The sequence below is a fragment of the Erigeron canadensis genome, chromosome 8, assembly GCF_010389155.1.
Source record: "Erigeron canadensis isolate Cc75 chromosome 8, C_canadensis_v1, whole genome shotgun sequence".
NCBI lineage: Eukaryota > Viridiplantae > Streptophyta > Magnoliopsida > Asterales > Asteraceae > Erigeron > Erigeron canadensis.
This window is the reverse complement of record NC_057768.1, coordinates 33,610,202-33,624,605: the sequence shown is the minus strand read 5'-3', so window position 1 is coordinate 33,624,605 and position 14,404 is coordinate 33,610,202. Positions and strand designations below refer to the sequence as shown.

The window sequence follows — 14,404 nt, the reverse complement described above, 5'->3', positions numbered from 1 at the left end:
ATAGTTATAGCTAGGATACCAAGACATAGTAAATTATATGTTTCATATGCCACAAATAATATTAAGTATTAATATTTATACTAGTAAAATATAAGAACATTACTATTAATTAATTAAAATTATAAAAATATGTTTGTAATTATATATGTTAACTTAATGGTCTGGTTTGGTTTTAATGAGTTGTTTAATCTCTTAAATTGCAAATCAAATCATATGAATGGTTTATGGGGGAAAATAACCCACTAGTCTAAACTTTAATGTCAAACCTATCAAATCGTACAATTGATCTGTTTTATTAGTTTCGACTATAAAGTTAATAAATTATATTGGCAACAAAAGGAAAAAAGTTTAATATGTTTTTTCCATTGTGGATAGTTTTACATGATAATTAAAAAAATAATTAGAATAAATTTAGTGAATTACAACAATAATAATACTTGATCACGTAAAAGTTTTGATAAAACCCCAAAATAGTTACAAAACAAAACCTAGTCTTAAAAAATCGTATTTCCCGACCACCACCACCACCACCGAAAACCCACATAATGGTCGAATCATCTTCCGTCACCGGAGCATCACTCCCATCCGGCCCCGACGGCAAGAAACGCCGCGTAACATACTTCTACGAGCCCTCAATCGGCGACTACTATTACGGGCAAGGCCACCCAATGAAACCCCACAGAATCCGTATGGCCCACAATCTAATAGTCCATTATTCTCTCCACCGTCGTATGGAAATCGTCCGGCCATTTCCGGCAGGCCCAGAAGATATAAGAAAGTTTCATTCAGATGACTATGTCGATTTCTTGGCTTCGGTTCAACCCGACACGTTACTTGACCATACACATAGTAGACACTTGAAAAGGTTTAATGTAGGTGAAGATTGTCCTGTTTTTGATGGTATTTTTGAGTTCTGTCAGGCGTCAGCTGGTGGGTCCATTGGTGCTGCAGTGAAGCTGAATCGACAGGACGCCGATATCGCGATTAATTGGGCCGGTGGGTTGCATCATGCTAAGAAAAGTGAAGCCTCTGGGTTTTGTTATGTTAATGATATTGTCTTGGGGATTCTTGAGCTGCTTAAAGTCCACAGGGTATATTCCGTATTCTTTTTTATTTATCTATATCTATTTTTTTGTATATATATGTTTAAATCTGTGTCAATGTGTGTGTTTGAGTAGATTTAAAGTTAAAAACTGCGATAATTATTTAGTTAGGTGCTTATTTAACCTTTTGAAATTGGATATGTGTTAAACTGCATGTTATTTGAATTTTTTGTGATTAAAAGTTCTCATTTGAAGCTGTCGTTTTTCACGTATGAATGAACTTAATAAGTGTGAGTTAACACCTAGTTTAGAAGTTCTCGTAGTTTTGGACTTTTTGCGTATCTTGTTTCTACCTTTAAGGTGTGTGTGTGTGTGTGTGTGTGTTGTTCTATGAATTTTGTAAAGTTGGTTATTTATGAATTTGGTTTAATGTCTTGCGATGAGCTTGGTGGTTGGACATATACCACACTGTGCCGAGGTTTTGGGTTAAAATCTTATTATTAGGTGAGCGTAATTTACGTTTTGGTCAACAGGCAAGCTGGTCGGGCCCTTAGAGGGTGGGAGTTTAGTTTATGGGTTGTTTGTGTTTGATGATAAAGAATAAACATAGTTTTTGAATGTGGTGATTATATTGGTTGAAGTAGTATTCAGTTAACCAGTAGCTTATTATCAAGGATATAGAGACATTGACGAAATTTTTTTGATGACATTTACGTCTATAATGAAGTAAGAGACAAAAGTTGGAGTGACATAAGGATGCATAAGTAATATCAGTTTGGGTGTTTGGGATAGCACTTTGGAGATTAATATCTGTTATAGGCATTTGCAAGACATAAGTAAGCAGAAAATAGTGCTTCGCAGATCATCTCAAAGAAGTATTCATCTAAGAAATAAGTCTAGACCCGCTTTTTGAGGACAATGTTTTTCCAATGCAAAGTATGTTTAACAAATGCAATCCTAAACACCTACCCCTGCTTAGGCTTGTACTTTTCCATGTTATTGTAATATAGAAGTGGTAACTAAATTACTAAAAGACAAAGTTGTTCTATCACATGAGATGTTGGTTTGAAAATAAAAAGTTATTTTAGGTATGTCGATCAAAAGGTATGCTTATAATTTGTGTCATGTGTTGTTTAATTTACCTAAGCTTGTTACTATGCAGCGTGTGTTATATGTAGATATTGACATTCACCATGGAGATGGAGTTGAAGAAGCTTTCTTCACTACTGACAGGGTGATGACAGTCTCTTTTCATAAATTTGGCGACTTTTTCCCTGGGACTGGGCATATTAAAGACATTGGTGCAAATCAAGGAAAGTATTATGCTTTAAATGTTCCTCTGAATGATGGGATGGATGACGATAGCTTCCGGAGTCTATTTAGACCGATCATTCACAAAGTTATGGAAGTTTATCAGCCTGATGCTGTGGTTCTTCAGTGTGGAGCTGATTCATTAGCTGGTGACAGATTAGGATGCTTCAATTTGTCCGTGAAAGGTCACGCCGATTGTCTTAGGTATCTTAGATCATTCAATGTTCCTCTCATGGTTCTAGGTGGTGGTGGTTATACAATCCGCAATGTGGCTCGGTGCTGGTGTTACGAGGTCTCTTTTTTCCCACACTAAATAAATTATGGGCTAATTGCATGGTATAGCAACCTGTCACCACTTTGTTACTAATTTAGGTAACCGACTGGAAGTTTTTCTCTCTATTGTTTGCTATTAAAGGTTACTAGACTAGTAGACTATAGTGGTTAACATTAAAATGATTGTTCAGTGACATACTTGGTGTGTCAGTGATCAATTACCTACATAAGTAAGAGTTTGATTTTCTTTTTCAAAAACTTATAGTTGCTTTGATACACTTGTGGCAACATGATGGTTGGTTGCTATATAATGCAATTACTTTATTAGGAAATGGGGGATGCTGATGATTATATTTAATTTCCTTAAATTATGCAGACAGCAGTTGCAGTTGGGGTTGAACCTGATAATAAGCTGCCTTACAATGAGTATTATGAGTATTTTGGACCAGATTACACTCTGCATGTTGAGCCAAGTCCCCTTGACAACCAAAACACTCCAAAAGACTTGGAGAAAATTAGGTGAGACCTTACCCTTAATCACATTCTCTTTGTTTGGTGTATTCTTTATATCGCTGATTAGCCTATGAACGTAGTAGTTTATTTATCAGGAGATATGTGTGTCTTTATGTCTTGTTTGGTATGAATGCATCTACTTACTCCCTATATGTATGTTAGAAAATGGTTTTCTAGATGCAGAATGACCAGTGAACATTCTGTATGTGCTTTTTTGAAGTCGAACACGATACTTGAAATTTTTAAGGAGTTTATTATAGGTGACAAAACTTGAAAGTGGATTATAATAAAGATTGAAGTCATTGAACCTCATTTGAGGTTTTGGTGTAACTTCCAAGTTTTATTGATTCAACTTGTTTCAACGGAAAGTGTAGGAGGTGCCCAACAGGTAATGGTGTCTCAATGTGACAAGAACCAGCTCGATAAACAGATTTAAAACTAATAGAAAACAGACTAATATAAACATAGAATGGTTGGCATTTGAGAGGTTGGCTAGCTCTCCCATGCTTTAGAAGTTGTAGCCTAGCTTAAATCACTAGTAACCCACACCTGAAGTCTTATGTGATGTTTGACTTTTCACTCTCTAACTATGCGGGATGGGGTTTTATAAGCCTCCCACTTAAACGATGTTTTTGTAGGCCTTCATTCCCAGAATCAGAGCTACTGCTTGTCTGCTCTTATGCCATTTGTAATTTGTTTTTACTTGTAAATTACATAACCAAGAATAAATAGCTTTAACATTCATATATACAAATCACAACCACATAAGTCTTCTGTCCAAAAGCATTATTGTAGGTTAATTTACAAATGACAGATATACCGAAGCCATTTTAGTATACTCTTTTCTACTATATAATCTTTCGTGTACCTCCTCTATCATATTAAAATGACACTTTAAAGACAAAGCAGATTGTTCCAAAGAAATGTTAGTTTGCTTGAATCTTGAATAACTTTGTGTAAGGGAATCCCGTGGTTCCAAGCCAAATCATTGCTTCCTTGTATATATGGTTGTAAACTTGTAAAACCATTTTTCATGGGACGGTTTTGATCAATATGATTTAATGAAAATATCAGCATGATTATTCACTCCTCTTCTGAAATCTATTTTGACATTAATTTTTCTTATATCACAGGAACATGCTGCTGGAGCAACTGTCTAGATTACCTCATTCTCCTAGTGTGCCATTTCAGATAACACCACCTGTCACAGAAGTCCCTGAAGAGGCAAGTACATCTACATGCACTGAGTTATGTTAGTTAGAGGCGGAATTTTGACCAGATTTACTTGTGAAGGGATCCATTTGGGTTATTTTTGAATTTTGATCTAACCAGTCAAATGGATTAAGTTACATAATGTATGGAATCTATTAAGGAATTGCGCCAAATGGATCGAACAGGTCAAACAGACTGCAAGTCATTTGAAGTGTATCTAAATGCGTATAAAACTCCTAAATCATCTTGCTGAAGAAAGTTTGATATATTTTGTTGCAGCAATCAGTTTTTATAATCATATTTTGGGCGTTAATAGTTTTAAGAACTCAAATAAATGGAGTGAAAATCTGTCTGCCTGTCAACCCAGTTTGTCTTACCTGTTTACACCCACAGTAATAATGGCTTCTTTTGATCTGAGCCTGTTTTGCCTCATCAGCCATCCTGCTTGACTTGTCTGTTTTGCTATCTCTAATATTCACATATGTATCTTTTTTTATTTTTTGGAAGGTAAAAGTTCACATATGTATCTGTTCATTTAATGTGCATTGTTTTGCTAATTAAAAATAGGCAGAGGAGCCAATGGAAAAAAGGCCAAAACCACGCATATGGAGTGGCCAGGAATATGATTCTGATGTTGATGAAGAAGAAAAACCTCGACATCAAAGCTGTAATGCTAATCATAATATCACAAGGTAGTTTCAAATGTGTTTATACTCGCTCTTTAATTATGAATAAAAACTCATTGTGATATATAAGAATCCACTCTTGATATATAAACATGCAACGGATGGATGTTACAACTAGCATATCGAGTAGTAGTGGCAATTTTGACCATTTATTTACAAATCAGTGGATTAGGGTGACGTTTCATCTCTGACATGTCACACAGATATCTTAGAGCATAAGTAGGTCAAATGAGCTAAAAGTTGCCCAGGTAAAGTGTAGTTTTAACCCAAAAAAGATCATATTGTTGCACAATATGCGTTTAGGGTTTAACCCAACTTGATCTCACCGGTACCAAAATTACCTGCTTTGACATCTTACCTGGATCTGACTTTCCTCCGCATCTTGGTCCATACAATATTTGTAATTACTTGAGACTCAAACGAACCCACTTCCAGCTTTAAATCATAATGAGTTCTTTGATCCTCACCATAATTATAAACATGAACTTTAGGTGGTAGTTTGTCTGACATGAAAAGTAAAGTACGCTGTTAATTCTGTCCCTTGATGCTTTGTTTGCCGCTTTCAGGGATCATGCAAGAGATAATATAAAGGAAGAAGATATGATGGATGGGGATGCTCCTTCATGAATCTATCATTCCTTTGCGGTTGGACTTTATTAATTTTGTGCTACAGAAAACTATTAAGCAGTTACATTTATGAATTGGAAAACTTAGAAAAGCTGTAACCAAAATTTGTTTGTAAATTTCCGGCTTAACTTCCCTTAGAATGCATGCATTGTAACTTTAAACTTGTTTTGGTTTTTGAAGTTCATGTTTGTTAGTCGGATCTTGGTTTATGTCAGTTGCTCGGTTTCTCCAAAATCCAATTTGCGGGCATATTTTATTTATTAAGTGGTTTTATCTACTACTAGAAAGCCTTGTGACGGTTCACAAGTCGGAAAAAAAATACACACGTCTGCCTTTTTAAAAAAAATAGAAAGTCGTAAAGTTACTCTTCTGCTTTGGATCCCTTTATTATGTAAGAGCATCGGAAGTGGTCACGCTGAAAGTCTGAAACAATAGTATAACATCGCCATAGTTTAAAACAATTACTCTTGTATTTCAGATATGGAAAATATAAGAAAAAAGAAAAATGAAAACAATATCCAACATATCCAAAAGCGGATGATTTATGATTGATTGATTGATGGTATATCATTCTAGTAGCACATTTAAATAATAATTTATTAATAGTATAGTTTTAATAATTGTGTTAATTGTATTTCTAAAATATCTATAATGGTACAGTTAAATGAGTTAGCTAATAGTGTACTTAAATTATTTTTTTGTGTTAGAATGGCAATTCATTTATTTTATTTTATTTTCTAATAAAACTTGTATTCTGTCGAAATGATTATTGAAACAACGTTCACGTCTCAACTTGTAGATTTGGATGTAATTATTGGTATTTCGTTGAAAGATTTGGTATACATTGTGAAGTTTGATATATAGCTTCACATTCAAAATCAAATTAGTTGTTTAGAAAAAGTACATGTTCGAAAAGTTTTGATAATATCATTTTGATGTCAATTAAATTTCCACTCCCATTCAATGCTAAGTATTGTTATCATTATATTGTATTGCATCAAATCAGATGCATTTTTATTGTTTTTATATTATATATGGTTAAAACATAGAGAGAAAGCTTTACTTAAAAACCATAGAACCAAATCAGTTAATAACAACATGTTTGATTTTCTTTACCACGAAAATATTCTTAGTTTCATTTCAGTTCAAAGAGGTGAGAATCAATTGGGAATGCTCTAACTTATAGTTTCAACTTGCAACCAAAACTAGGAATGGATAACAGACTCATTATCAATCTTTTTTGATAAGTCATACGAGCAACATAAAAGAGGTTTTGAACTCAAGCTTTCCGTGTTTATGTTGCATATCTCTCATCACTAGATTATCATCGCAGGACATCCAAAACTAAAAAGAACAAAGTATTACATCTTTAGTTCTTGCCTTAAAAGAGCAAATCAATATTGAATCCTTCTCTTTTGCCACATAATAAATCTAGTATGATATAAGTTAACTATACATCCACGCGCAAAAGACCCTACAATTTATACCAATTGGTGACATATTTACCCTTTTTCACTTATCATTCTATACAGTTATAGATAATTGACGGATTGTGCACACACCTTGTTCTCTTATGGTCCTCACTCTTCTGTATTTTCCCATCAAGAGCGGACCTACATTTGTCTTTTGCCATTTTAGTCTAATCATCACCTACCTCCACATCGAGCCAGCAATTTGTCCTAATGTAGTTATTTTACGATAATCAGTCAACCTCATTCTTTCACTCTTTATTATTAATTAAAATTAAAATGAATATGTATACACTTTAGAATAATGATATACGTGGCTAATCCAGTATGCCTAGAAATTTATTTATTCTATACGTTTGATAAAACCATGCCTTACAAGTTTTCTATTTCCTTATCTTTACTTCGATTTTAACAGATTTTGATATATGTCACTACAATATATCTGAGTGAATTAAGAGATAGTTACCACTATTGGTGAATGGTAAAATTTGCCTTAAATTCCCCAATTGATATTTTGAGTCAGAAAATGACACATGGGCCTAATGGTTGCTGTTGGGCTACAGGCTCATGAGGAACAAAAGATGTGGAGTATGTTCACCTTAAGGCCTAAAAGGATAACATTCTATGTAATCATAGAGTGTAACTGTTGAGATATTTATACCCACTAGTTTAAATACTTTGACAACTCAAAAAATTCAAAGGGCCCTTTGACACTTCTAACAGAAAAAACACAATCTTACAATTAAAACAAGACAAAAATTAACTATTACATCGATCAACAATAACTTTATATATTTGATTTTGCCATATAAAAGAGATACACATTTCCATTCATATATAGTAAATGTTAGGGCCGCCTATGAATTATGGTAGACCATGTACGAAAAAGTTCACTTGTAGAGAAAATTATGAAAAATAAAAATTTTCAGGACATGCTTCTTTTGTAGTACATGCATTATTCTTCATTAAATATTTATTTTTGACATAATAAGTCGACACGGTTTCTAGTCTCATGATAGATTGTGCCTAAGTGGTATGTGACTATGGGTAGAGTGGTGGGCCATCAACCAATATGTTATAGGTTATTTGTATGATATGGAAGTTGTAAAAAACTAGCTAAGTTAGCAAGCGTATAGATATGTAATAATTTGTCTTTTAAAGAAACTAAAAATGTAGGTGCACATCAAAATGCTCATACACATGGTATACAGTATACACAATAAAAGTTTCAGACTTTCACATTATGTGCTTGAGATTTATTTGAGAAGGAAAGAAAAAGAAACTAAAAGATATTATAACTTTTTGTATTCTTTAGTTTTTTTTAAGGAATGAAGTAAAATGATATGAAAGGAAATAGATGGAAGATTTTAGTTTTTTTAGTATAAAGTCAATCATCTCACTTTTGGGGTGATTTGGAAGGAAAGAAAGAAGACCCTTTCTTTTCTAATCACCTATCTCCTCCTCTTTTCTTTTCTTCTAGATAAGAACTCAAGAACACAGTGTCAGTGTATAAATCTTAGGGTAAATTAAAAAAATAATACCTGAGCTTTGGTCAAAACTACATTGGTCATACCTATAATTTAAAAATTAGGCGAGTCATACCCATCGTTGTCAAAAACTTACACTAACCATACATATCACTGACGGCCATCAATTTGGCCGTTAATAAAAATTAATGACATGTTTATTTAGCCGTTAATCACTGACCATGTTTATTTGGCCGTTAATCACTGACCATACCCATCGTTATATTCACTATACACATATAACAAAATATTAATGACATGTTTAATAATGAATGCATTCTTGTATCAACTATTTTATCTCGATATACTTTTCATTATAAAAATTATTGTTTCATAATAAATGTCATATCTACCCAATATAATAAATGAAGTATAAATAAAACTCTAAAATTCTTAATAATTATTTTTATAATGAATTACAAGGATAGTACCTGAAGTATGCACAAAATTACAGTTTTGATACCTCACATGCATGACACGTGGCTTGACTTAACGGTCAAATAGACGACTGTCAACGATAGGTATGGTTAGTGTAAGTTTTTGACAACAGTGGGTATGACTCGCGTAATTTTTAAATTGTAAGTATGACCAATGTAGTTTCGAACAAACCTCATGTATGATTTTTGTAATTTACCCTAAATCTTATTCACTTTTACATGTTACGGTATTATATCTATATATTAATGAAGGTTGAAACATGAACAGTAACCAGGATGAATAGTAACCACTACTTGGCGAGTTACTATTTGTCCACAACACATCCTAAACTACTAATCAGATTTTACCATATTACATTCCGTTCGAGTTTTCAAACACGGGATACTTATTGGTTTTTTGTACACATTTTTCCTTTTAAGTTTCTAACCAATATATTATAACTTTTTTCATCGTCATATCCCACACCATTATGTACCACAAACCATAATGTACCATTATTTAGTTTTTAACCATGATGAATAGTAACTGCCTATGTGGCGAGTTTCTATTCGTCCATCAAACATCCTGAACTACTAATCGGATCTTGCCACATCAATAATTTGAATAATAATAATAATAATAATGATAATAATAATAATAATAATAATAATAATAATAATATATAAATGCAGTGGCGGATCTAGATTTTGTATTCTGTGGTCACCGAACAGTTTTCATGATACTAATAAGAGTAAAATTAAACAACAAAATTCAGTTACACTAGTCTGAGGTTGTCAGTTACCTTAAAATGAATTAATACTTAGAAATAGTATTAAAATATAAAGTTCTATATAAATTGTGGGGTTTCCATAACCACCCTTGCTCAACACATAGCTCCTCCACTGATAAATGGCTAAAATTGTATAAATTCACCTTTATTTATATATATAGTATGACTATTTCAATATATTAACATAAACTTCAAAAATTATATTACTTAGATAATCCAAAATCCAATCCTTATTCAGATTGTTAAATTGAGTGACCCCAAATTTGGTTTCGAGTATTGGATATCTTATTAATCGTTAAGAAACTAAATAATTCTACTAACCCAAAACTCGACTATGTATAGTCGAGTCTTGGGTAGTTTGGTTTACTTATAGAAGACTAGCGAGTATAGTGCCCGCGCGTTGCAGCGGCTGAAAGGGGATGACAATATAAAAGGTAGGCGGTGGTGGAGATCGAGGGAGACAGTGAAAAAGGAGGGGGTTGGTGGAGGGTGTAATGATTATAGAGAGAATGAGAAAATGAGGGTATATAAGGGTTTTATGTTTAAGTAGGGGTATATTCGGAAAAAAAAAAGTGATGAATTTTAAGAAATCCAATACTATTTATAAGAAAGTATAGATTATAATAATAAGTTCTTACGCATATATATTATATCCTTTTCGGAAATTATATAAAAGATTTGCCTTTTAAGATGTGGCATGTAAAAGACTCGTCGGGTTCCTACTCAGCTTAGAATCTCTTTCATCAATCAAAGGCCTTAGAATCTATCTATCAATCATAGTACCTCATCTTTTCATTTACATTAACTTTTTGTTTTTCTATATGAATAGTATACTCCTATATAACACGGGAGATGATATTTACACTATATATTTTAATAAATCTATCATATTTATGTATTATTTTTTTTTCGAACATTATGTGCGAGGGAAACTTCACTATGTAACAATTATACTATATGGTAAATCTATAAAAATATATAGAGATTGCTGTTCAGAAGTTGAACACTTAAAATTTGATGTTAACTAATTAAACTGGTCCTTATAAAGACTAGAAATTGGTTTATTACCGACCAATATTTGCTTTTCTTATTCTAATCAAGTATCAATATGCAACTTTAATTTTAGCTTTTTTGAGAGCATATTTTGTTATGGATCTTGGACTTTAACATCCAATAATTTCTAGGTATGATGTTGCAGTTATATAATAATTAGTGTATATGCATGTCTTTTAGAGTGGATTGAGAATTTTTGGATACAAATAATATATTTATCTGATTTGCATAAGAATTCATGGTCTTCAAAGGAATTAAGAATAAGATCTATTTAGATATGATTCCCTATATATCCACTTTCTTTTTACATTTAATTAATTGATTTGATTAAAAATTATAAAGAAGAGCTAATATAAATTGCTTTGGTCAATTTTAGGAATATAAGGCCCCTCCTTATAGGGCGTCCGCCCGCTGTCCGCCGCCGCTACTAGCACGGCTCCGTCTTCGCCTGCGTCTTGTGTGTTTCTTCCAATATTAGACGAGCAACATCTTGGTTTGTGGGTCCCATTTTTGTTGTAGCCGTTGCCAAATAAAGAAAAAAAACATTTTTTAAGTATTTTGTTTTAAACCAACGGCTAGTTGGTTGTTTTTTTATTTTTTAATCTTTTACTCCTATTTAAACCCCTCATTTCCACTACCATTTCAAAACACACACAATCTAAACACATTTCTTCATCTAATTTTTAAAGCATTTTCATCACACACTACTACCAAAAATGTCTGATTCATCATCATCATCCTCTAGTGACGATTACATATCAAACGATTACGAAGTACTCAACAATGCTGTTACGCAAATGAATGTTATTTTCAATCCCCAAGCCATATGTGCGTGTCTTAACGTTATCTTTGACGAAGAAGAAAAGCAACACCAAGAAGCGTCAAGTTCTTCAAGACCCAAGTTTACTAGAAGGGTGATCTCGCGAGATCACGTGGGTGCCGCAAAGCTTTTATACGATCATTACTTTGCGCCTAACTGCACTTACCCACCTGATATATTTCGTAGAAGGTTCCGAATGCGAAAGGAAATGTTTCTGCGCATAGTGCGAGACATAAACTCCTTTCAAAGCATAGAACCGCTACCGAAACACTTTCAGTTCTTCCACCAAGGCGCGACAGATGCTACTGGTCGTCCCGGTTTCAACATTTTCTAAAAATGTACTTCTGTTATACGCCAGTTAGCGTATAACTTTAAGGCTGATGCTTTAGATGAGTACTTGCAGATGGCTCAAAATACAGGCTACCAGTGTTTAGATGCTTTCTGCAAATGTGTGATACACCTTTATCAACAGGAGTACTTGAAAAGGCCTACAGAAGCCGATGTCAAGCGGTTAACTGCCAAACATGAGCAGGTTCATGGTTTTCCGGGAATGCTTGGTAGCATAGATTGCATGTGTGATACACCTTTATCAACAGGAGTACTTGAGAAGGTCTACAGAAGCCGATGTCAAGCGGTTAACTGCCAAACATGAGCAGGTTCATGGTTTTCCGGGAATGCTTGGTAGCATAGATTGCATGCATTGGGGTTGGAGGAACTGTCCAGTTGCATGGCAAGGGCAGTACACCCGGGGCGACAAGGGACATCCAACAATCATGCTTGAAGCGGTTGCTTCATATGATTTGTGGATCTGGCATGCTTACTTTGGCCCTGCTGGTTCAAACAACGACATCAACGTCCTCAACGAGACAGATTTGTTCGACGATTTGCTACAAGATAGGGCTCCTAAAGTAGAGTTTTCGGTTAATGGGGAGCAGTTTACAAAAGGATATTACCTAGCAGATGGTATTTATCCAGAATGGGCGACTCTTGTTAAGTCATTCAAGTGCCCGATGGACCCGAAAACCACCAAGTTCAAAAGATACCAAGAAGCTGCAAGAAAGGATGTCGAGCGAGCATTTGGGGTTCTTCAAGGTCGTTGGCAAATTATTGAACAATACGCGCGGCCATACAGTACCAACAAGATAAAACGAATCATGTTATGTTGTGTGATCCTGCACAACATGATCGTTGAAGATAATGGGCGTGCAATTACAGAGTTTGAAGAAGAGTTGATAGCTAATACTACACTCCCAACTCGTACGTGGACTGAAAGGTGTTCAATGCAGCTTCGTATGTACGGGGAGCTTCGCGATTGAATTGCTCACCATCAACTCCGCAATGCTCTGATCGAACATGTTTGAAACCTCTCAGAACACGGCCGAAAACGTTGATGTCTAGTTTTTAATTTGCTAATAATGTCGTTTTTCATAATTTATTTACTTTATGTTTTTTAGTGTAATGTTTAATTTTATAATAAATGTAATGTGTTTGTTTTTAATAATAAAGTGTGTTTTATTAATTTTGTGTAAAAGAAAAATGGAATAATTAAATAATAGATGAATAGTGGAAGAAGTGGGGAAGAAGTGAGTAGTATAAGGAGGAGAGTGTTCTTGGAGAGAGAAAACTGATGAATAGTGGAAGAAGTGGGTAAGAAGTGGGGAAGAAGCATGTAGTATAAAGAGAGGCCTAAGTAACGATATTTCATAGATACGATTAATCTGGAGTTTGGACTTATATATGGACTTTCTCTTTAAATAGGTTTTTTCCTATTGGGATTATTTAGGGAAAACAAATCGATCTCCTTTATCATTCAAGTATACAGGAACAGGACATAGAGTCGAAATTAAGAGTGTTTTACCGAATGTCAAACATTAGTTAGGATAACTTTTATTTTTTCAAATTGTTAATTATTTTATTTTTTTGACACTAAAAATCAAAGGTTATTTTTGATAAAATATTGCTATTTCTTTTAATTGGATAATAAATAAAAGCAAAATTGTAATTTTAAGTCGTTATTATGAAGGATTGATAACTTTTTTTTTTTTTTAAAGTTAGTTTCGAATCAAATGTGTTGTAGGCAATTTTAATCAGCGATTTGCGGAACCTCCGACCCCCTCCTCATAGAAAATACCTTGAAATGAGAACTCAGTACTTTATTGTGAAATTTCCTCAAATGTCTTTCTCATGTCTCGAACTCGAAACCTCCAGCATATAAAGCTGGTGCTCAACCACTGAGCTATAATGAGAAATACTACTGTAATTAGTTGTAGACAAGTTATATACAAATTAATTTAATTTACTATATATATATAAAATAGTATTTTAGATGAACTAAGTTTATTAGATTCTTGATTGACGCCATGAATCAATATATAAGACATATAACATGTAAAAGTAACAATCTAATTTAAATTATTAGGTTAGAATCATGATTGAAATATTGAAATGAAATCACAATCGCATAATGCATGGTAATTAATCACCAAACCGCGTCTTCTTTCAATTCGTATAACCAACTGATCAATCTATATATAATTTGCAAGGGAACAAATTATTGCTAACCATATTATTATAAAAAATGTTGATTAATTAACCGTTGGAGGTTAGAACACTATATATATATATATATGGGGCCTAAAGTTGACTCGAGTGGCTTTATGGTCA

The 14,404-nt window shown here is 33.5% G+C and overlaps 1 protein-coding gene and 1 pseudogene across 1 annotated transcript; both read left to right on the top strand.

Moving 5' to 3' along the window:
• The first annotated feature begins 475 nt into the window (after positions 1 to 475).
• On the top strand, positions 476 to 5,874 carry LOC122579628 (histone deacetylase 6). The gene is made up of 6 exons (XM_043751834.1): positions 476 to 1,091; positions 2,206 to 2,646; positions 3,004 to 3,146; positions 4,274 to 4,364; positions 4,920 to 5,044; positions 5,605 to 5,874. The coding sequence occupies exons 1-6, from the start codon at positions 546 to 548 to the stop codon at positions 5,663 to 5,665; spliced, it is 1,407 nt and encodes a 468-aa protein (XP_043607769.1). The 5' UTR covers positions 476 to 545; the 3' UTR covers positions 5,666 to 5,874.
• A 5,762-nt stretch (positions 5,875 to 11,636) lies between these two features.
• On the top strand, positions 11,637 to 13,056 carry LOC122610678 (annotated as a pseudogene).
• The last annotated feature ends 1,348 nt before the right edge of the window (positions 13,057 to 14,404 follow it).

What these genes read in the sequence shown, in the direction of transcription:
- LOC122579628 (XM_043751834.1), top strand. Translation starts at nt 546, where the DNA reads ATGGTCGAATCATCTTCCGTCACCGGAGCATCACTCCCATCCGGCCCC. An exon ending in AGCTGCTTAAAGTCCACAGG is followed by an intron (nt 1,092 to 2,205) that starts GTATATTCCGTA and finishes GTTACTATGCAG; the next exon opens with CGTGTGTTATATGTAGATAT. An exon ending in CTCGGTGCTGGTGTTACGAG is followed by an intron (nt 2,647 to 3,003) that starts GTCTCTTTTTTC and finishes TAAATTATGCAG; the next exon opens with ACAGCAGTTGCAGTTGGGGT.